Source organism: Phalangium opilio, unplaced genomic scaffold, assembly GCF_054372755.1.
Source record: "Phalangium opilio isolate 3A_F unplaced genomic scaffold, DU_Popi_V2 ptg000079l_1, whole genome shotgun sequence".
Classification (NCBI taxonomy): Eukaryota; Metazoa; Arthropoda; class Arachnida; order Opiliones; family Phalangiidae; genus Phalangium; species Phalangium opilio.
The window spans coordinates 8,818,472-8,840,904 of NW_028324187.1; the positions used below are offsets into that span (position 1 = coordinate 8,818,472).

Consider the following 22,433-nt stretch of genomic DNA (forward strand, 5'->3'; position numbering starts at 1 on the left):
GCTCCAGTTTCTAAGTTACCAGATATTACAAACTTATGGAGGAACATATCTTATAAACTTATGATAAGTCTTAAATAAAAAAATTGAGACGATTAATTAAACTCTAAATATATTTAATTGAAAAAATTGTAAATACCATACACAAAAACCGTAATTTGTCACGCTGAATTTCTTCTTAACGAAAAATATAACGTATATAACCTCGAGTATTCATAGAATACAATACTTTTCTTAAACATGTTTCTTCTTAATTAATTAATTTGTTTTAAATTCTTTTCTAAGTGAGATTCAAAATTAATAAAATAAATAAAATCATCAAAAATTTGATTACAATCAAATCTTCAATTATAACGAAACGTATATTTCTTCTCCCAATTATTTTGTTAAAATTTAACAAAATTAACAAGAACTAACAAACCTAAGTAACGTATAAACCTCCCTTAACAAAAACCCAAAAAAATAAAATAATTACTTTCTTTTGATATGTTACGTTTGTTTTTGAAAAATATCAATTAAAAATCTCCCCCATTCTTGAAATTAAAAATATCTCGTGTTTGTTTGTTTGTTTAAAATATGAGCTATACAATAGATACAACGAACAGCCAGCGATGAAACAAGATCATATTTTTTTTTAAATACTTTTTTTTTGGGCTATTTTACGACGTCACGACATTTTTTTTTTTTAGTAATACACAACCTCATTAAAACTGACTATCAATTTAATATATTATTTAATTTTTCGTGTTTAGTTGGATTTGTTTTTCAGTCAAAAATTTAACATCACAGATATATTTAATTAATTAATTAATTAATAATAATTTCAACAGACTCGACTTGTCTAATTAATAATTTAAAGGAATAGTTCAACATCCAGACAGAGTTTAAAACGATTTATAACATTTATTGAATTGAATTGTAGGCGAGCGACGCCATTTTTTGTTGGGGGGGGGGTTATAGTTATTACGTCACTGTTATTAATTTATGACTATATTGATTGAATTAGATTGATTTCTATAATTTATGGCCTGAGATATTTGAGGTTAAAGGTCAAAACGAATTTATTACATCGCTGTTTTCTATTTATGACTAGATTTGATTGATTTCTATTATTTATGGCCTGAGATATTTGAAGTTAAAGGTCAAAGGTACTCTTTAAAAATAATAATTAAGTAAAATAAAAGTTATCGGACATTTTCCAATAATTTTAATCAATGTTATTGTAAAGCAAAATTAAATTAACCAATGATGTTGAACTATTCCTTTACTCAGATCCTAAATAATCAACCAATTTGGGTATAGTATATTATATAGTAGTATTTGTTAGTTTACAACAAAAACCTTATTAAATTTGTTTGTTACGTTTAAAATTTAGTAAACATCAAAAGGCCAATTAATTCCGCCCCCCAAAAAGGAAGACATTTTAAATTGGCCCAACTTTAATAACTCTACACTAAAAAAAACTTCCATAACTTCAGAAAAAAAAAATAATAATAATAATACAGGTACTTTCGTTATTTATAACCAAAATAACGACGATTTTTAACGATAAAAATTAACTAAAAAAATAAATAAATACCCTTTATTTATTTATATAATTAAATATTAATTATTAATTATAAAAACACTAAATTGAGATCCACGGAATAATTAAATATTTCGATATATATATAGCTACTAATATACATCATTGTACATACAACAATCACGAGTTGTTTTGTATTGTACTGTACCATATATTTCCAAAGATTATTAATATTAACTTATATAACTTTGTCCCCAAAAAATCTCTTCTCTCTGTCTCTACACCTACACGGGTCTTTTCGTTAATATTTTTTCCGTTTCTTCACTAAAAAGGCTAAAATTTCAGACTGGCACTTACTGAATTAAAAAGGCCCATTTTTTTGTTAAATATATATGTGTATATATATATATTTTATACCATATAACATCGCCTCATATTTAATTTTATTAATTATTTATTTATTTATACTTAATTCAGGTATAATAGACAAACCATTATCATCGTTCATTGGGTGATGACACCTGAGGTGACAACACGTCGTTAGTGTATTTTAAGACTATATTTTCGTTCACCCCAAACAGTTATAATTTGAAATTTAATTCTTTCTAACTGGAGATCATATATTTAGATATATAGTATATTTAGATAGACATCCCGCTTCTAAAAAATAGTAGCGATTTTTAAATATATATGTATTAAATTTTTTGGTTTGGTTTTGGTTTCATCGAGCGTTTAGAGAAGGATATATAAGCCTTTCTTCTTGGCTCTACACACACCGCGTTCGATCGTGTTTAAGTAATATTCAACATTAATTAAAATTAGTTTAACATCAGCTAGGTTTTAAACCAGAGAAATCAGAAGAGGAAAGATTTGATAGTTGTGAGCTTAGACAATTTTCCTGCTTGATTGTTATCCCTTCAGTAGCGCTAAAAACGCCACCAAAGTCCAGAAAAGGATAAAGAAATAGAAAGAGAAAGAAGTGTTAGACTGTTAGTAATAGAAAATTTACTGAAACAGAAAAGGTTAGGTAACATAACAATATGCCCTAAAACAACGGCCTTTATCTAAATATAAAAGGAATTAAATATTAAAAAGAAATAATAAATGATCTCATATTACAAAATATTTAGCATTTGATTAGTCTTAAAAACAATCGAGGACTACGCGCGCGCGATCGAGTGGGCTATGCCTACCCTCACCTCTCAGCCTGTGAGAATTCAACCAATCCCTTTAGGGGTCGCTATCAGACGTCACTAAAGCAATGGCGGCGCGGTAGTCTTCGTTTTTAATTCTAATTAAATGCGAATTATTTTGTAATAAGATATAATTTATTATTTTTAATATTTTTCCTTCTATATTTAGAAAAAGGCCGTTCTTTTAAGGTATAAAGTTACGTTACCAACCCTAGAAAGTTTGCCGAGAGATAATTTAATAGAGATTGTGTTTCAGGAAACATTTAGGTACCCCAATTATGCGAACACGAAACGCGGCGGTACGAGTCTAGACTAAGGAAAAAAAAGAGCCAATGGAGACTCACCATTTGGCCAAGGTTAAAGAATTGATGATAATGTCTCTATGCGTAATCTGCATATGACGTATAAGGGTGGCTTCTTTGGCAAATTTTTTGTGGCAATGTCCGCAAGTTAAAGGCTTGACTTGCAGATGGATAGAACGTAGATGACGGTTCAAGTCACCTTCCATTACGAGATAAAAGATTTATCTCGTTAGTTAACGCGTCTGAAAGACGCAGGTAGGTAGGGATGGAAGGAAGCCCGCGGGTGGCCTACCTCTTTGGGAAAAACCTTTGGTACAATGGGAGCAGGCGAATGGCTTCTCTTTATTATGGAATCTCTGGTGAATGACTAGATCACTATGTCGTATGTAACCTTTGCCGCAAGTACTACATCGATGAGGTTCCGTTCCGCTATGAATGTGCCGATGTCGAGTTAAGTCGCATCGTTGAATAAAGTGTTTTCCACAGATGTCGCAGTGAAAACGTTTATCTTCCTGAAGGCCAATTATAATAGCAAAAGCCATCAGCGTCTCGAATGAAAACGCGACAAACCATGATTCTCTTTATACCTTTGACGGAACCATATGAATTTTTTTGTGCCGGGTGTAATTTCCTAGCCTGTTGAAGGTCGCGTTACAAAGTTCGCATCGGAAAGGCTTTTCAGTTGTCGTTTGTACTATTTCCGTTACCATATTGGGTGTTGGAGGGCATGAACTTGACTCGCTAGAATCTTCTAAAGCAAATTGCCGTTTCAAACAGAATTCCCCTAGCTAAGAGCCTTAGACTAACAACCCAAAGTTATCTCGCACCAATTGTTCTTAATCTCGCACCAATTGTTCTTAATATCTGCACCGAGAGACCATTTCGACAGTAGAGGGTAGGTAATCTGAGGGAAATCAACACGCTAACTGCGGAAGGACTTAGGTTCGGAGGAACGCTAGAAATGGGGGAGAAATACTCGGAAAAAATGGCGGGCGGTCTACGTTAGACGAATCAGGATTTCCGCGTATTCCTCCCCCAATTTTAAGCGTCCCACCCGAGCTGAGCCGTTCCACAGTTAGCGGACCGATTTCTCTCAGATTACACATCCTGGCAAGACCCCTCATAACCCCTATCACCTGCGCGAGCTGAGTTTGGGTTTGACCCCAGCCTCCTATACTTCCTCCGAAATGGTCCGACGAATTTCTTAAGAACATGCTAGAGGGGGTGCTTGTGAAAATGGAGGTATGGTTCAATAACTTTGGGTTGAACTGAATTCCGTGGAAAGCCAATAGGGGAGGGGGTATACCTTGCTCGTTTAGAGCGCAAACGGTTAAAGGCTCTTCAGTGTGACATACGGGATTCAAGCGAATTCTTTTGACAGTACCATCATCTTCTATAACTTGGAATTTAATGTTTGATTGCGCATTTGGAAGTAAGGTAAAATTTCCCAGGAGTAAGGAATCCATGGATGTTACTGGAATCAGGCTGAGATCCAGCGTATCAGTCGGAAAGAGTAAAGGAAAGGTTTTATGTTTGACCTCGACGTCTTCTTTGGAATCACTCAGGGAATCAGTCGTGTAAAACGAATCTTCGGGCAAATGAACGACGATGGCGTGACTCTCTTCGAAGTTTTCATCATTTCCTAACGAGTTTTCGTCAAAATCTTTCAGGTTGTTAAGCTCATCCGTTTCTAGGGGTCTCGAAGAGACGTCGGGTCGCGACGAACCGTTGTTTCGCTTCTCGGGACAATGCGACAATGAGGATATGTATTTTTTGGAATTAGAAGCGGCGCATTCCATTTTCTTGGGACTAAGCTTGGTTGATTCGACGGGTCGAGTCATTTGATCCGCGATTGGCACAAAGAGGTCGCTAATTTCGTTACTATCCGAGAATGAATCGCTTTTATGCGGAATATCGTCCAAGAGTGTGGCTGGTTGGTTTTCGCTAACGAGAGTAACGTTTTTACTGGATTCGTGAAGCAAGGCTGATTCGCAAATTTTTTGGATATTTGGTTCTTCTTCGGGACTTAGGAAAGCCGAATCGTTATTTTCTTGAATATTAAATAGCTGCGTGGGGCTGACAGATTTTAATTCTTGATCTATGACTTTGGTTGGGTTTAGAAATTGATTCTCTAACATATCCACTTTTTCTCTCATACGAATTTCTTTGATGGAAGATATTTGTTGTTGTTGTTGTTGTTGTTGTTCTACCGAAATGGCTCGGTTTTCCGTCGTAACCGGTAATATAAGCTCTAAGGGGGAATGTAGGGACTGCGAAACGAACAAATTGTTCACGTTTGGCACTATTATAATAGGAAATGCAGCCGTCGAGCCTATAGGACCAGAGTCCCTCATAAATTCTTTCGCCAACGCCTCCATCATCATACTTTGTACTTTTTATTATTATTATATAATTAAAACGCGATGAATAGTAATAGTAAGTCTTCTAAAAGTTCAAAATCACAATGTTCTCAAAAATAAGAGCCCATCGATGAGTTACTTATATTTTTTTTGATTGGTATACGTCAATATTCCCAGCCATAGAATACTATTTACCTTAATTAACGACTAATTAATTAACTTCGTTTCAAGGTAGATAGATTTAGTTCTAATAAGCGTACACGCTACAACGATCGTAGACACTAAACGTTTAAAGCCAAGAGTAATAATGTAACTCATGTTGGTTTGTTTGTTTGTTTCTATAGCTATATGTAAATTTTTTACAAGTGTTTTATATATTAACAAAACTATTCAGTTCGTAATTTTAAATAAATACGGCTATTGATACCTACGCCTATATTCTAATTGGAAAAATTGTCTTATACGATTAATTATTATATATTTCGACACCGACAAAGACTGCCGTGGTCCTTCGTATTCGTATTCGTAATGGCAGAAGCCACGGCTTAACAAACACCCCACAAAATGGATTCTTAACATTGTTCTTATTACGTAATTAACTATTATAATTTCTTGACTAGTTTACTATATTTTATATACAATACAATTGAATCCGTTCAATTTAACGAAAAATATCTCTCACCAAATGTAAAATCCGCATCTCGGGTTGGTGTTACTCGAACGTATAAACCGTCCAAAAGCCGACGCGACTAAATCCCTCCTCACCCTTCCGGGTTCCATAAGGACTCAGGAGAAGCGTGGATCGAGGGGGCTATGCCGCGAGAAAGTGACAGCTCGACCCCTTGACCTTTCCGAATCCCGAATCCCGCGTTCTTAAAAAATTAAAAATGGAGTATGGATTTCATCAAGAGCATTGAACTTCGCTGTAATGTAATGACTGGAATTATTTCGGCTACTGCCGTTTTAATTTTCCTACAGCGGAGTTTTCCGCATTATGGATGAGGTATGAAGGATAAAATTCGCCTCGTATATTTTGCAAGGGGCATAATTTATCTTACATTGTTTCAATGTTAAGCCTTGGCTATAATCTTATCTACTTTTTGTCTACCCACGCAGTTTAAAAAATTGACAGTATAAAATCACCTAATATATTTTGCAGAGTCTCTACCTGAGAATCCGTGAGCTGAATCCCCACATAGTTTGCATTCTTTGCGCCGGTTACTTCATTGACGCGACAACTATAACCGAATGTTTACATACCTGTTAGTTTAGTTCACACCCTACTGTTACATAAGTCATATACCCCTGATATCACATTGCAATTTACTATTCTTTCGCAGTTTGCAAAAGTTGCATCGTCAAATATTTGCAAACGAGTAAACACTGTCCTATCTGCAACACTAAAGTGCATGAAACGCAACCTTTACTAAATCTAAAAGCTGATCGAACTTTACAAGACATAGTTTTCAAACTTGTTCCTTCTTTGTGGGAAAGTACGTTAATTAAATTCTTCCGAGAATGAGTTTCTAGAATTTATAGTAATTAGAAATATGTTATAGACGAAATGAAACGTAGACAAGAATTTGAGAAATCACGTAATTTAGCAGAATCTAATAAAGGCAAGATTAAGATTTAACTTTAAAGGGAGTAGGAACTTACACATTACTTATACTTCGCTACTTTAACAGAAGAATTAGAAGGTTCACAAAGTAATATTGAAGAAGAAACGGGAATGGCAAACCGTCACCTTTATATTCATGATGAATTGATTCATATTAGAATAGAACCCGTTAGGTATAAACCCTTCTATTAGAGACCGAAGTCAGCCATTCATTAAACATTGAAAATTTTCAATAGAAATGGTCCTAGCACGCAAGCCCTGATGATGCAGGGTCGTTTACGTTACGTTAGATGTTCAGTCCGAGCTCAGATCTATCACCTTAAAAAACTCATCCAAAAATTATGGCCCATGGCAGCTGGAAAAGAAGTTGGAATTATGTGCAATGGAAAAATTATACCCGAAACACACTGTTTAAAAAGAATGTGGTTATCTAATGTTAAAGATCAAGTATGTATCAAGAAGAATTAGAATTCATGACCACATTTTACTTTAATCCTTTCATTTCTTAATGCAGAGTTCACCATTGGCTTTGCATTTCTTTTTAAAAAAAGTGCCTTAATAATTAATTGGCTTTGTCTGACGACTCTGATTACCGATGTTCTTTTAATTTTAGTTGAATTTTTAATTTGTGGTGTAATTTTTAGGTGATTTTCTTGTTTGTTTTAATTCAAAATTATTTATGTAAATAGTATTTTTATTTTTTCCATCCCCCCCCTTTTATTTTTAATGATTTTTTTAACCCCTTGTTGTAAATAAATGAATTTAAAAGGAAAGCAACGTTGTTTATTATTAAACTTCAAAATGAATGACAATGTATTACATAAACGAAAAATGATTAGTATCTGATCTGACACTGAGGATATCTTTATAAAACAGTTGTTTCAATTCACATTATAATTATGTTATCAGTACTGAACTTTCAACCTCAGGATGATGATGATGATGGAACCTCAACTTTAAGTCTTTCTTTACGTTCCTTTTCCAAACTTTTAGCTTTTTCCCAGGAATCGTTACTCAATGTTGTTTCACCATTACTTAATGATATAAATCTGTTTGAAGAGAAGAGATTAATTATTTTAATTAAAGTATAGTTAACAATAATTAAAATAATTACCTGGCTAATAAAAGAAGAGAATGTAAATCATCCGCAGAAACTTTATTATTCTCCTTTCTCATTTTAACGAAATCTTCCTGAACATTCTGAAATTAAAATAATCTTGATTAAATTAAATTAAATTAATTGCTTATTAATTATGAAAATTAAGTTAAATTACCCTTTGTAATTCTTCACTCATGGAGTAATTAACCAATTTCAATAATGTTAAGTAACACCTAACAGATTCGAGCCATTTCTCAGTTACTTGTAGTTGAAGTTCGGTAAAAACTTTCTCGGGACCTCCAAAATTAGGGGAAATACGTAAAGGTACTCTACAGTCGCTAGGAAGTACGGATTTCCCTTCGGAAAGCACCAAAACCGCCATATCAGCTGAAAATTCCATTCGATTGAAGCTAAAATCGTATTCCACTCTTTGCCACTGGATTAAGTTTCCGAGTGAAGTCATATTTTTGACTCCGAGAGCTTCTAGTCTTCCTTCAGAGAGCGCCGTCTCGTCCAGTATGAAATGAGTATGAGCGGATAATTGTAGTAACCCAGTTTGTAACCTATTTAGCTCAAAATCCTTCTTAGGTATCAGGCAAGATGTATTGAGATTTGACAATGACAATGGAAACCAGTGACTCTGCAATTACCAAAAAAAAAGTTCAGGTAACATAACATTATACGTCTTAAAAGAAGGGCCTTTTTCTAAATATAAAAGGAAAAAAATATTAAAAATAAATGATCTCTTTTTACAAAATAAATAGCATTTAATTAGTCTTAAAAACGAGGACTACTGCGCCGCCATTTCCCCAGCCTTGCTCCAGTGACGTCAGATAGCCACCCCTAAAGTGATTGGTTGAATTCTCACAGGTTGAGAATCACGAGAGAGGGCTGGAAATAAGAAATATTTCTTGTCCAGTTTGTCCTGTGCTTATTTCCAGCCCTGAGTAAGATATTCCATAGCCCACTCGATCACGCGCGTAAGCCGATCGCTTTAGCAATGGCGGATGGCGCAGTAGTCCTCGCTTTTTAGGACTAATTAAACGCTAATTATATTATAATAAGAGATCATTTATTTTATTTAATATTTATCCTTTTATACTTAGAAAAAGGCCGTTCTTGCAAGGCATAATGTTGTGTCACCCAAACTTTTCTTTTAACCATGATTCACGTGGATTTAACCAACCCTCCCTGTATGATCTTACCTTTGTTACAATCTGAGATAAAAGTTGATAAAGTTTGACGGTATAATTTTCAAGGGTTGGAACCTTCGAAAGATTAAGGCAAAATTTCCCCACAGCTACAACATCTTTTCTAGCAAAGATTGAAGAAATCAAATGACAGAGTAAATACTCCGCGGCTAATTGATCACCCATAAGGGCTTGCGTTAGGAATGAATGTAATTCAGCCCGAATTTGTGGTGCTTGGCTCAAAATTTGGTTCTGAACTGTAAAAAAGAACTTATTAAAGCTCCTAGCTTACCAAGAATTTTTTCAAATAAGGTTTATTACTGGCGATATTCTCTTCAGATTTTATGTTCCATGGTAAATTAGGGTTAACATGATCTAATTTTCGAATGACAATGGCGTGTATACGTGGAACTAAAGAGGCGGGAGGATTATGGGCTTGTACTTCTCCCGTATCATCATCTCTCATAAAGCTGAAATCATTTTTAAAGTTTAACCATCTTCTAATCTAAACTTTTGTCACTTATGAATCAAAGTTAAACTAACTCGAATTCGTCAGAATTAAAGCGCACATTCCCCAAACAAGGATAAACAGAAAGTATTCCCACAACTTCAATAACGTCATTGACTTTCAAATCATCACATGTCATGGCGACTGAACTTGTTGAGTCAACAGATTGATGCTGATAAATTTTGACTATACAAGCCTTGCCATTTGATTCGGGAATAGGTAAATTTAAGCCTAATAGTTGAAATTTTGAATGAATTACAAAGTAATTCCTTAAACTCCCGTAATTTCATTAATCATTACTCGGAGGTGGTTGAACATTTGTGTTAGAAGCCGCAGCATCAGATGTACTCTGATCCGATACCCTGGTTCTTTTGTTTTCATTCGAATTACTGGCATCCGTGTCCATTTCTATGGCATCTATTTTAGTATCAATTGAGTCTTCAGAATGAGATCTTTTCAGTCTTGGTTCGCAACTTGAAGTTGTTGGGAATGTTGAAACTGGAATCTCAGCTGAATACCCGTATATTATTGTTAAGAAAAGTTAACAGTGTATCTCCTCTCTTAAATTTATGATTTTTTTAAGTTAAAAAGGGATATTTTTTGAATCCAATCATTCTCTCCAGGCACAGAAATGGTGTAAAACATCAAACGATCCATGGTTTTGTTGGAGGGAGAATCCATATTTACTTCTTCATCCGCACGACATTCCACAAAATCTTTGTACATGCCTGTTCTCATGTATCGCCTTTGCGAGGGTACATGAACAACTTCGTATGATTCCATAAAATACTCGGGATCATACATGTCTTGAATCATGCATCTAAACCTTACAAGGCTATTTGGTGGTAACTCGTGAGATTGCCTCACATTCAGAGATGGTATCTATGATAAAGGAAGACGTGTGTTTACTGAAGAAGTTTTTTAACCGCGTTTATGGCTACCTTCGTCAACCCTTCCTGAATAATTCGTTTGGTAAAATATTCCGCGGCTCTCTTTTGACATTGTTCTGGTGATATAACAAAGGCATCGGGTGAACTAGCTAAAAGAAAAAATAACAAAAGGGTTTATTTTGACCAAGGCCTAAGAAAAAAATCCACTTACAACAGAGATTATGAATAATTTCCAGTGGTTTGTTGATGAAGTCTTCGACACCTGGCATGATGATAATTTTAGGTGTGATATTTATCCTAAACTTTTAACATTAATTAGAAGAACTTAATCAAAAACCCGATTATTCCCGGATACTGATACTGCAACTCCGGAAACTTTTGCGCGGGAAAAATAGAACCAAGGCTGAGCATAAGCAACCTAAAGTTTTCTTATGTTCAGCCCCATTTCAAACAAATTTCAGTCCCGTGACCGCGTGAATTGAATTTTAAAGACAGTTTTTAAGCCTAATTTTCTTAAACAACTATCGTTGCAGATCTTAAACATAAAAAACGCTTAAAATGGCTGAAAAAATATTGAAATGCAAGAATATAAAGACTGCAACTCCGGAAAGTTTTGCGCGGGAAAAATAGAACCAAGGCTGAGCATAAGCAACCTAAAGTTTTCTTATGTTCAGCCCCATTTCAAACAAATTTCAGTCCCGTGACCGCGTGAATTGAATTTTAAAGACAGTTTTTAAGCCTAATTTTCTTAAACAACTATCGTTGCAGATCTTAAACATAAAAAACGCTTAAAATGGCTGAAAAAACTACTGAAATGCAAGAATATAACTCTGAAAACAATAAAAATACTAAAACCGACGAAAAATATGCTGAAAAACCTAATGTCACTGCCGGGCCTAAGTCTACTATTGACAAAGGAATAAAAGGATCAGCTAACCCTAACCGAAACACGTCAACTCCAGTCAAACAAAACACTACAACCCCTCTTGCTAATGGTTTGAATAAGAAATTGGAGAAAATGCAAAGCACCATCAAGGATAAAAACATGAAAGACGCTCAAATGCTGGCGAAGAAAAAATCAAAACTGAACGAATTAAACATCAAAGCTTATGACAAAATTGATACCAACGTCCAAGGCTTAAAGCAAGCATTTACTCAACAGTTTGATGAAAAAATGGGACGTCTTACCTACATATGTAAGAACATCGCTAAACTGGAAGAAGAGATTGAATTAGTCAAGGCTTCAATGGATATCTTGGCCAAGAACTACGAAGGTAAAGATAAAAAGATCTAAATAAAAACACAAAAACAACGCAATACCAATTGTAATATCTTTATTATTTGTATCTTTCTCACCCAAAATTTTTTTTTTTATTGTAAACTGATTATTTTTTCTTATTTTTTTTTGTTAATAAATAAAAACACTCGTAATAACATTTAAAATAGACAATTATGATCTATTTACAGATGAGTTTTAAACAGCTCAAAGTCTGTCGTCGCTCTTAAAATTAATTGTTCCCCGTTAAATTTCCCCCTTAAAAAGAAACTCTCGTTACTCATCCTGCTTTACATAATAATAATAATAAAAGAAAATAAAATTTAAATACTACTTATATTGTTTGGTGAGCAGGATTTTCTTTGATAAAGAGGAAATTAATTATAATTATACAAATTAAATATAATACATTTAGAAAAAACAATTTTATCTTCACTTTTCTCGAAAAGATTTGAAATACGTTTATCCCTAAGTTTCACGGTATAAAAAAATTTAGTTTACGTTGTTGCGCCCCCCTTTCAAATTTATTATTTTATATTATTTATATACACGCGTTTGAGTTATTTGAGATTTTTAAGACTTCAAATTTAGTCTCGTCCTTAATTATATCGGCAGTATGCTTACAAGTAGGTCCCAAAGATACTAAAGTACTGCCCATAGCTAATGCGGATTGGCTATCCGGAGTATATTCCTCTCCCCCATTGGATAGACGAATAATTAAAGTTAATACAGCCGCTTTACCACCGGAACAAGGTTCCAAGGCCACCGGTGTCGGGTGGTTCTAAAGAGAACCCAATCATTTTCATTTTAAAAGGGAAATAATAGGAAAGGGTCGGGTGACGTAACATAACATATTATATCTTAAAAGAACGGCCTTTTACTAAATATAAAAGGTATAATATTAAAAAACATAAATGATCTCTTATTACAAAATAATTAGTACATTTAATTAGTCTTAAAAACGTGGACTACCGCGCCGCCATTGTTTTAGTGACGTCTGTTAGTCACCCCTAAAGGGATTGGTTCAATTCTTACAGGCTGAGAGAATTCAACCAATCCCTACTCTCCTGCGCCGCCATTACTAGCCAGGACGACTTACGACGTGATCGAGTTGGCCACGCAATACACCCAGGGCCGGAAATAAGCACATGATAAACTGGACATCGTGCAATAAAATTTCAAAATGTCCCTTAATGTATTTTTAAAAAAGATTGGCCTAAATGTCCAGTGCAGCGTGGGAAATAAGGCGGTGGCACAGGGCAAATGACCAGTTTAAAAATTGCCTGGACCAGTTTAAAAATTAAATCGGAGGGGGGGTCAGTGGTCCACGGGACCACTAATAAAATTCAAGGGTAACCAGAGTAAAGACATTACCTCAACTATTTAATTACCCACTTCTTTAGTTTAGCAGACGACCGCGCCCTGGTCAATGGTCATGGACCAGTTTATTTATTCCAGGCCAAGGGGGTCGCTGGCCCAATGTCCAGTTTTAAAAAAATCCTTATTTCCCACCCTGGTCTAAATATCCAGTGACCCCCTTAGTTTTTAACAAAATTATGGGACATTTTAAAATGTCCAATATGTCATGTGCTTATTTCCAGCCCTGAGTAAGCCTAACATATCGAATAGCCCACTCAATCACGCGCGTATGGGTTTCAATTTAGCGGCCCCCACTAAAGCAAGACCTCGTTTTTAAGCCTACTAAGATACCATTTATTTCTTTTAATATTTTCCCCTTTATATTTAGAAAAAGGCCGTCCTTTTAAGGCATAATATTACGTTACCTGTGATCTTTCCCTTAAAATATTACTTACGGGTGTCGATTTGGTATGTCCTTCTGCATTGGCTTTCAAGGAATCTTTCTTTTCTTGCTCAAAATCAACTGCGACTCCCGAGAATGGTCTACTAGCCATTTGTTCCATTTCGACAAACAATCGCTAACGAATTTTACAAATAAAAAACGAAATATTTAGGCCTAATCATCCCCTGGCGGATGACTGCAGCGGGCCATTTCTACCATTACTAACCTGTCGTCTACGATATAAATCGTATTTCTGTTTAATTTTCCAAAGAATGGCGGCTATAATTAATAAGGAGAGAAAGCAGCTAGAAAAAGTGATGAAAAACTGCAAGAGATCGAGAGTTCGATGTTGGGAGAAAGAAATTTGCAAGACGAAAGGGGTTTTGAAGTCAAAAACGTAAACGTAGAATGTCGTATTCTCTAATCCAATACTGAGCTCGTTATGAGAAAATCGATGCTTAAAGGAACCGCATTTACGATTTTCGTGCAAAATGCGTTCGCCCGTTAGTGCTAAAAGATAACAAGTAAAGATTGTTCGGGGTTTTTGTTCCCTAAGAGGTTGAAAACGAACCTGATCCTAAAGTTATGTTGACCAAGGCATTGACGGTACAACTAATGGTGAAATCTACGTCAATGTCCGGTTTTGGGGGCGAATTCATAAAGTTAATCTGAGTATAGTAGCTATCTTCCGGTTTGGACATATTGAAAGTATACTGAAAGTCTATAGAAAGATTATCTGAAGAAAATAGACCAAATTAGGCTTAAGAATTAATTAATTAATTTTGACCTATTTCGCAACAATTAACATACAGAAGCAAGTTCCCCCTATTTCTTTAGGGTTTCCAATATAGTGATTAGATTCATCGCATCTAAGTAATTTTTAATTAATTACTAAATACTTAATTAGCGGTCTTATTCCTGATCAGCGCCACCTACCCATAGCGGCGACTTTGAGAACTACTGTAAGCGGCAAGCCAATCAGATGTCGCTAAAATCTGGTGACGTCACTGACTGGCACTCTCGGGTCTTACCAAAAATGACGTCACCAGATTTTAGCGACATCTGATTGGCTTGCCGCTTACAGTAGTTCTCAAAGTCACCGCTATGGGTAGATGGCGCTGATCAGGAATAAGGCTAATTGGCGTTCATTTTAAATTAACGTTTGACGATTAGTATATCTTACTTATCACACTGATCTCCTATAATTCCTTTGGCAATACAGTAACATTTTCCCGTTGATGTATTGCACATATCACCGTGCTGATTGCATAGGCAAGGGGTGCAATTGCCCCCGTTTATGGGATTCCCGTAATAACCAGCCATACATTGTTGGCAATTTGGGCCTTCCGTCAAATGATTACAAGGCTCGATACAAATACTAGTGTCGTTAATACACGTGCTATGTCCGTTACATTGGCACACTTAAGAAAGAAGGAAAAACACACAATTCAAATATAACATTGAGGAATACGTTTAAAATTACACGATTCCCCAAAATAGAAACACTTACTAGGGCAGTGTGTGAAGTACCAATTCGGTACCGGGCACATTGTACTATCTACAACGGAAAAAGAACCATTTCGCACCATCGGTCCTTTCCCGCCACCATCCATACAGGAACCAAGACCAGTACCACTGCCATCGTCGCACCAACCACATCGAGGGTTTTGAAGACATCTTTCGCAAGATTGGATGTCTTTGCACATCAATCCTGCAAGGAACAACGTGGCAAATACGGTTGGTTCCTTAATTCTAAAATAGAACCGCGAAGAGGTGGAGGAGGAACGTACCAGGACATTTCATACTCTGCGTTGTCCATTCTAAACATTGCGCGATTGGAAACGAAGCCACGTAAGTGTTGGAGTCTATGCAGATATTCTTACTGCTGCACCACATGCACCTAGATTCGGTGCAATTTTCGCAAGTGCGGTAATGGCTGCAAGGAGTTTCGCAACGAACTCTAAATTCTTCACTTAAAATGGCTTTTTCCGTTTTGTTTCCGTTATCTTTCACGAAAGTGTAACACCTCTTATCATTTTGCCAACCACAATGGTATTCGGTGTGGCAAACGTGGCAATTATGTAAGTTTTCGCAATTGCTACTATCCTGATCTTCGCAATCTTTACTATTATCAGTAGCGGTTGATTTATTAATGCAATCTCCGTGAGCGCAATTAGTTCCGCACCAAACGCAACCGTAACTATTATCGATGCAAGTGGGACACGTTTTAATTTTGGTACAAAGTGATGTTACGTTAACTATAGATAGTTAAGAAAGAAAGAAAGAAATTAATAGGCATTGAATCGGGCGCGTAATTAGCCTTATTCCTAATCAGCGCCATCTACCCATAGCGGTGACTTTGAGAACTACTGTAAGCGGCAAGCCAATCAGATGTCGCTAAAATCTGGTGACGTCATTTTTGGTAAGACCCGAGAGTGCCAGTTAGTGACGTCACCAGATTTTAGCGACATCTGATTGGCTTGCCGCTTACAGTAGTTCTCAAAGTCGCCGCTATGGGTAGGTGGCGCTGATCAGGAATAAGGCTAATTGTGTAAGGCCTAATGTTTACCCGTTTTTTGTAATTTCTTAAAGTTATGTTTGGAGAAAGACAATCTTTTGGAAATGCATTTGGAATTTTCGTGATCCCAATCGCATTTAATGACTTGAGCCGTATTTTTGCACGTTTCGCGAGATTTAAAGCTTTTGCAGCTTCCTAAGTAGGAAAGGGCTTCCTCAGAAATTAAAATTACCCGTTTTTAAACGAGTCCAAGATCTTACCTGGTGTAAATTTCAACAAGTCTTTCAGCATCAAACCGTTGAACCCGCCAAAAACATAAACAGAACTATATAGGACAATTAGTTCCAACAATTACCCAACAATAAACTTAATTAGCGGTCTTATTCCTGATCAGCGCCACCTACCCATAGCGGCGACTTTGAGAACTACTGTAAGCGGCAAGCCAATCAGATGTCGCTAAAATCTGGTGACGTCACTGACTGGCACTCTCGGGTCTTACCAAAAATGACGTCACCAGATTTTAGCGACATCTGATTGGCTTGCCGCTTACAGTAGTTCTCAAAGTCACCTCTATGGGTAGATGGCGCTGATCAGGAATAAGGCTAATTAACAACACGCTACAAAAAATGATTTTAATATTTTTACTCTTTATAAGTAACGGCTGATTGTCCGAGTCTAGCGAGCTCGTGTTTGAAAGGTCCCGAATAATTCAACTTTTGCCATTCGTCCAATTCGATATCGTATTCTAAAAAGTCTGAAGAAAAACATTTATCCGCCCCACTGTAAGAACTGCCCGCTGCGGTACCATTATGGACGTTGCCCCCAAACACGAGCATTCGCTTGTTTATCACAATAGCGGAATGTAAGAAACTCGGAGAGAAACTGGGAGTCAACAATTTCCTACAGAAATAAGAAATTCACCTCAGAAAAGATACGTACGTCTAACCTAAATTAAAGGAAACGTTCGGGTAACGTAACATTGTACCTAAAAAGAACGTCTTAGGAGCGTGAGCGAGTTGGCTATGCCCTCCCCCCACCCTTACCTCTCTCATCCTGTGAAAATTCAACCAATCACTTTAGGGGTGGCTATCAGACGTCACTAAAGCAATGGCGGCGCAGTACTCGTCGTTTTTAAGAGTAATTAGCGTAGCTTATTCCTGATCAGCGCCATCTACCCATAGCGGTGACTTTGAGAACTACTGTAAGCGGCAAGCCAATCAGATGTCGCTAAAATCTGGTGACGTCATTTTTGGTAAGACCCGAGAGTGCCAGTTAGTGACGTCACCAGATTTTAGCGACATCTGATTGGCTTGCCGCTTACAGTAGTTCTCAAAGTCGCCGCTATGGGTAGGTGGCGCTGATCAGGAATAAGGCTAATTAAATGCTATTATTATTTTGTAACAAGAGATAATTTATTTTTCTTTAAATATTTTTCCGTTCTTTTAAGGTATGATGTCATGTTATCTGAACTTTCACTTTCACGTAAATACCATGATTTATCCCAAGGATGATAACTATATAGATAATCCACGAGGACACCGTCAGCTCCGGTCGAATGGTATCCGCCGTATACGAATATTAGTTGGGAATTTCTGTCATAAACGCTACTATGTCCGTAACCACCTTTAACTATCGCTCCCCGCGTTTTGATAAGCTCCCATTTTCCAGTAACTAATAAAAATGTATAGTTACGCTAAAGAACAACACCCCCGTCATCTATTTTCGTACCAAAATTAAATTCTTGAACCGTATTAAGATATCCGTAGACCAGATGGTGTCCAAATATGACTATCATACTATCTTTAACGGTATTAGAGGTATGTCCAGCCGAAGCGACTGGACTACAAAGTTCAGGTTGACAATCCCGATTGCGACTAGAGGTAGAGGATTCTTGAACCTGATCCCATTCTCGTGTTTCAGGGTCAAATTGCCATAGGTCACTCATGATGCTACCATTTTGGAGCATGCCACCGTAGACGTAAAATTTGTCTTTGTAGACAACGAGAGAATGGCCGAAACGGTTGTCAGTTATAGTACTGGGTTCCAAAACTTCCCATTCTTTACTTGTAAAATTATACCTGCAACGCGGACACCTGGAAGTTAGGGGACGGCCCTAATCTAAGTCGGTGGTGTTTGGACTGACTTACTTTAATACATTTAAATATTCATTTTGCACGAAATTCTCGCCACCAACGATCCAAAGCGCGTCTTTATAAACCACCATTTGATGCAACGCTCTTCCGAACGCATTTTCGGCCACACTCTCAACTTCCCACAACAATTCGTCAACTTTTAAACTGCAATCTTTTCCTGAACCGTCAATTTTTGTTAGGGGCAAAAATTTGAGATCAAACCACGTTTGATTCGCGATTTGCCAAGCAGCGAGCGTCTCTCTATCCTTCAAACTGAAACTGAACATCGCTTACCTTTAAAACCTTCTTTACACTGACATTTGTGCTCTTCGTGTTGGCATTCGCCATTAGTGCAATTATTTGGGCAAAATGGAATGTCGCAGCCATCACCCGTCCATCCTCCGTCGCAAGTACAAACGGAGTCGATGCAGACACCGTGATTGGAACAATTTTGTTTTGGGCATCCATTCACACTAAATGGGAATTGTTACTGACGCGTTTAAGAAGAGAAGAAGGGGATATGTTACGCGTCACTAACCTATAAGATATGTTAAAGCCACTCATGTTCAGCGCCGCGTCACTATAAAAGTATAAATAGGCATATCCCGAATGCGTTATTATTTCTGGAATCTTTGAAGGATCCCATTCTTCTCTCATAAGGACACCGCTATTTTAAAAGGTATAATAAACGGGAAGGTTAACAACGTTTACAATTCAACCGTAAAGAGAAACGTTTCAAAGAAATGTGGCACCTGAAGGCCGCGACGAGTCTCGAAAATAACGAATCTCCGTCAAAAATATACAAATGATCCCAGCTACATTCGGTTTCAAAATGAAGTAGGTTAAGTCTAATTGTAGCATTTTCTTCTCCGCTGTCAATAAGCCAAGCGCACTGCATGTCAATACTGTAATTCTTCAATCCATCCGATATAAACCCAGATTTTTCGGTTAATCTGGAACAGGGTTCGGACCAAATTCTGTATATTGAAAAATCCCTGACTTTTGCAGCTTATCCCTAACCAAATTTTGCCAGTATATCCCTGACCATTTTAAGGTGTTTACAGAGCCGACTTCATGGTCACCACTGGCCTATTTTTATCACTGCTTCAAGCATGGTACGATATACCAAACAAAATCCCTGACATATCCCTGACAGCATGGTTTGATATACAAAACGAAATCCCTGACATATCCCTGACAGCATGGTTTGATATACAAAACAAAATCCCTGACCTCTCTCTGACAACATGGTTCGATATACCAAACAAAATCCCTGACAACATGGTTCGATATAAAACGAAATCCCTGACAACATGGTTCGATATACCAAACGCAATCCCTGACAACATGGTTCGATATACCAAACGCAATCCATGACCTATCCCTAACCAAATTTTGCCAGTATCCCTAACTATTTTAAGTACGTGTTTACCAGAGCCGACTTCATGATAACACCTGGCCCATATTTATCATTGCTCGAAGAAATCATGGTTTGATATACCAAACGAAACAACTAACCTATCCCTAACCAAATTTTGCCAATATCCCTGACCATTTTAAGTACGTGTTTACCAGAGCCGACTTAGTGATAACACCTAGGCCCATATTTATCATTGCTCGAAGAAATCATGGTTTCATGTACCAAACGAAATCCCTGACCTATCCCCGACTTTTTCCTTCATTTTCCAAATCCCTGACCTATCCCCGACTTTTTCCTTCATTTTCCAAATCCCTGACCTATCCCCGACTTTTTCCTTCATTTTACAAATCCCTGACCTATCCCCGACTTTTTCCTTCATTTTCCAAATCCCTGACCTATCCCCGACTTTTTCCTTCATTTTCCAAATCCCTGACCTATCCCCGACTTTTTCCTTCATTTTCCAAATCCCTGACCTATCCCCGACTTTTTCCTTCATTTTCCAAATCCCTGACCTATCCCCGACTTTTTCTTTCATTTTCCAAATCCCTGACCTATCCCCGACTTTTTCCTTCATTTTCCAAATCCCTGACCTATCCCCGACTTTTTCCTTCATTTTCCAAATCCCTGACCTATCCCCGACTTTTTCTTTCATTTTCCAAATCCCTGACCTATCCCCGACTTTTTCCTTCATTTTCCAAATCCCTGACCTATCCCCGACTTTTTCCTTCATTTTCCAAATCCCTGACCTATCCCCGACTTTTTCCTTCATTTTCCAAATCCCTGACCTATCCCTGACTTTTTCCTTCATTTTCCAAATCCCTGACTTATCCCCGACTTTTTCCTTCATTTTCCAAATCCCTGACTTATCCAGGTTCCGTACGAACCCTGTGGAACGTACCACGATAAAAAATAAACTCGCGTAGTCATGAGAACTAACGGAACGGAAATAGTTCCAAATGGACATTATTCATAGAGGAATGTACTTCGCGTCTACCGTAGTACAGTGAAGGAAACACCCTTAAATTTATCTCTCAAAGGCCTGTAATTAACCTTGAATAAGAGTAATAACAATACTAAAAACCTCAAAGCAATTTTGCATGTTCTAGCATTAGGGCCAAGGTTATATTACTAAATAATGCCCTACAGTCTACAAATTTGTAATAACAACTTCCCCAATATTATACCGCTATTAATACCTTTTCTTGGCATATTACACTATTACTAAATAGGCTAATCATAATACACTATGTATTTATATATTAATTAATTTCAAAGCTACAGATCAGCCTTTAAAAATTTTACAGATGTATTTTTCCAACCATACATAAACACGTTTTTTATGAGGAAAATATATTGGGTAGTTTTCTAGACTATTTTTTCTTATTTTTCCCCCCAATTTTACATAAATTTTATCCACATATTTTTTTCCTGACGTTTCCAGGTCAACAATAATAAAGAAAAAAACTATTCAGTAACATTTTTCATTGTTTGTACTCTAAAAGTCGAAACTAAAGCAAATAATTGAATACAGCCTTTGTACCGTGTGAGGAGGGAATAACGTAGCAAATCAACAAAGCAATAAAATATGTATGATATAGAAAAAGATTATTTCAATGCACTAGACTTCAGATAACAAGATTAAGTTGGAGCTACCGTTTTACGACGTTTTTTAATTAAAACTTTTACGTGGTACTCTGACCTTTCAAATGCAGTTAGATGTTAATAAATAACTAATTACGAAATCACGTATTTTTGAGAAACTAATACGACATTAATATATGCAGAAAAAATACACCTTTTCAATATATTAATTCAAATACTATATAGTTGTATGTTAAAAGGTTAAAGTTTAAGGGGAATATATATAGCTAGGATTAAACTATATGCACCATCAGTGGTAAAATAAGGGGTGAGTGGGTGACCTATAAGTTATAGGTTAATATGGCTATAACCATATTAATACAAGTTTAAACAGTAAGGTGACCAATAGGCCTACATCAATATATTTTACTTAAACAGTACTTTTGCTAAAACATAACAGAACTTACGATGTAACTGAGGGATTAACGGTGGTTTAGACTTCAATGGGAACCTATAGAAGCTAGGTCACTGGGCGGACACTAACTTACACTAGGGCTTGGTTATTTAGTGTACCTTAATCAACTTTAAATAAAGAACACTTACTTTACACGTCCACCACACTGTTGACAAAATGTTCCTTGCCATCCTCTATAGCACTCGCAGCGGTCATTAATACAAGACCCATGAACGCATTGTCTTGAGGGGTCATCTTCGTCACAAGCGAAAGGATTGCAAAGGCTTAAGTTCGTTAGCCACAAAACAATAAGGATCACGCATATTTTAGGATACGCGGATTCGCGACGCAAAACCGACTCTTTATTCTTGTATTTCGCTCGCCTACCATACCAACGGGTTAAAAATTCCATTTGGGATGTAAACAGATCGTCATAATCTTTAAAATTTTGACCTCGACGACGGACCAAAAATATATTTTTCAACCTAAACGCCACAGCCCGTCAACTACCCCACCACGACTGGTACGGCGCGAACTTCCTGAACATTTTTTTGTACTAAGTTGAC

General features: G+C 36.6%; 4 protein-coding genes across 8 annotated transcripts; 1 reads left to right on the forward strand and 3 right to left on the reverse strand.

Moving 5' to 3' along the window:
- Positions 1-96: 96 nt before the first annotated feature.
- On the reverse strand, positions 97-6,070 carry LOC149654721 (uncharacterized). 2 transcript variants are annotated; one of them, XM_089846348.1, is made up of 5 exons: positions 4,324-6,070; positions 3,605-3,765; positions 3,310-3,529; positions 3,060-3,216; positions 97-2,448 (listed from the first exon to the last, which is right to left on the reverse strand). In XM_089846348.1, the coding sequence occupies exons 1-5, from the start codon at positions 5,399-5,401 to the stop codon at positions 2,352-2,354; spliced, it is 1,713 nt and encodes a 570-aa protein (XP_089702474.1). In that variant the 5' UTR covers positions 5,402-6,070; the 3' UTR covers positions 97-2,351. The 2 variants fall into 2 exon arrangements, with proteins under 2 accessions (XP_089702474.1, XP_089702472.1); XM_089846346.1 differs by having other exon boundaries at positions 3,605-3,768.
- Positions 6,071-6,215: 145 nt separating this feature from the next.
- LOC149654722 (polycomb group RING finger protein 1-like) lies at positions 6,216-7,771 on the forward strand. Its single transcript, XM_089846354.1, has 7 exons — positions 6,216-6,380; positions 6,537-6,639; positions 6,718-6,870; positions 6,937-6,996; positions 7,066-7,171; positions 7,235-7,445; positions 7,513-7,771. The coding sequence occupies exons 1-7, from the start codon at positions 6,372-6,374 to the stop codon at positions 7,555-7,557; spliced, it is 687 nt and encodes a 228-aa protein (XP_089702480.1). The 5' UTR covers positions 6,216-6,371; the 3' UTR covers positions 7,558-7,771.
- LOC149654723 (mini-chromosome maintenance complex-binding protein) lies at positions 7,760-11,093 on the reverse strand. The gene is made up of 10 exons (XM_089846343.1): positions 10,897-11,093; positions 10,737-10,834; positions 10,393-10,677; positions 10,096-10,315; positions 9,831-10,026; positions 9,609-9,757; positions 9,303-9,544; positions 8,273-8,737; positions 8,113-8,198; positions 7,760-8,047 (listed from the first exon to the last, which is right to left on the reverse strand). Exons 1-10 carry the CDS (start codon positions 10,952-10,954, stop codon positions 7,924-7,926), a joined length of 1,923 nt encoding a protein of 640 aa, XP_089702469.1. The 5' UTR covers positions 10,955-11,093; the 3' UTR covers positions 7,760-7,923.
- Positions 11,094-12,002: 909 nt separating this feature from the next.
- On the reverse strand, positions 12,003-22,423 carry dsd (attractin-like protein dsd). 4 transcript variants are annotated; one of them, XM_089846334.1, is made up of 18 exons: positions 22,017-22,423; positions 19,165-19,365; positions 18,951-19,079; positions 18,707-18,885; positions 18,428-18,584; positions 18,009-18,358; positions 17,771-17,951; positions 16,926-17,180; positions 16,541-16,605; positions 16,332-16,490; positions 15,553-16,020; positions 15,273-15,473; positions 14,946-15,183; positions 14,573-14,631; positions 14,334-14,498; positions 13,989-14,272; positions 13,776-13,898; positions 12,003-12,742 (listed from the first exon to the last, which is right to left on the reverse strand). In XM_089846334.1, the coding sequence occupies exons 1-18, from the start codon at positions 22,277-22,279 to the stop codon at positions 12,503-12,505; spliced, it is 3,717 nt and encodes a 1,238-aa protein (XP_089702460.1). In that variant the 5' UTR covers positions 22,280-22,423; the 3' UTR covers positions 12,003-12,502. The 4 variants fall into 4 exon arrangements, with proteins under 4 accessions (XP_089702460.1, XP_089702458.1, XP_089702459.1 ...); XM_089846332.1 differs by having other exon boundaries at positions 18,428-18,590; XM_089846333.1 differs by having other exon boundaries at positions 16,332-16,475; positions 18,428-18,599.
- Between the last annotated feature and the right edge of the window lie 10 nt (positions 22,424-22,433).

What these genes read in the sequence shown, in the direction of transcription:
- dsd (XM_089846331.1), bottom strand. Translation starts at nt 22,279, where the DNA reads ATGGAATTTTTAACCCGTTGGTATGGTAGGCGAGCGAAATACAAGAAT. An exon ending in GTGTAAAGAAGGTTTTAAAG is followed by an intron (nt 18,600 to 18,706) that starts GTAAGCGATGTT and finishes TAACAAAAATTG; the next exon opens with ACGGTTCAGGAAAAGATTGC. An exon ending in ATTTATATCGTAGACGACAG is followed by an intron (nt 13,899 to 13,988) that starts GTTAGTAATGGT and finishes AAAATTCGTTAG; the next exon opens with CGATTGTTTGTCGAAATGGA.
- LOC149654721 (XM_089846346.1), bottom strand. Translation starts at nt 5,401, where the DNA reads ATGATGATGGAGGCGTTGGCGAAAGAATTTATGAGGGACTCTGGTCCT. An exon ending in TTCATATGGTTCCGTCAAAG is followed by an intron (nt 3,530 to 3,604) that starts GTATAAAGAGAA and finishes ATTGGCCTTCAG; the next exon opens with GAAGATAAACGTTTTCACTG. An exon ending in CAAAGGTTTTTCCCAAAGAG is followed by an intron (nt 3,217 to 3,309) that starts GTAGGCCACCCG and finishes TCGTAATGGAAG; the next exon opens with GTGACTTGAACCGTCATCTA.
- LOC149654722 (XM_089846354.1), top strand. An exon ending in TGTTCCTTCTTTGTGGGAAA is followed by an intron (nt 6,871 to 6,936) that starts GTACGTTAATTA and finishes AATATGTTATAG; the next exon opens with ACGAAATGAAACGTAGACAA. An exon ending in ATTAGAATAGAACCCGTTAG is followed by an intron (nt 7,172 to 7,234) that starts GTATAAACCCTT and finishes AATTTTCAATAG; the next exon opens with AAATGGTCCTAGCACGCAAG.
- LOC149654723 (XM_089846343.1), bottom strand. Translation starts at nt 10,954, where the DNA reads ATGCCAGGTGTCGAAGACTTCATCAACAAACCACTGGAAATTATTCAT. An exon ending in TTCAGGAAGGGTTGACGAAG is followed by an intron (nt 10,678 to 10,736) that starts GTAGCCATAAAC and finishes CCTTTATCATAG; the next exon opens with ATACCATCTCTGAATGTGAG. An exon ending in AAATGTTCAACCACCTCCGA is followed by an intron (nt 10,027 to 10,095) that starts GTAATGATTAAT and finishes TTCAACTATTAG; the next exon opens with GCTTAAATTTACCTATTCCC.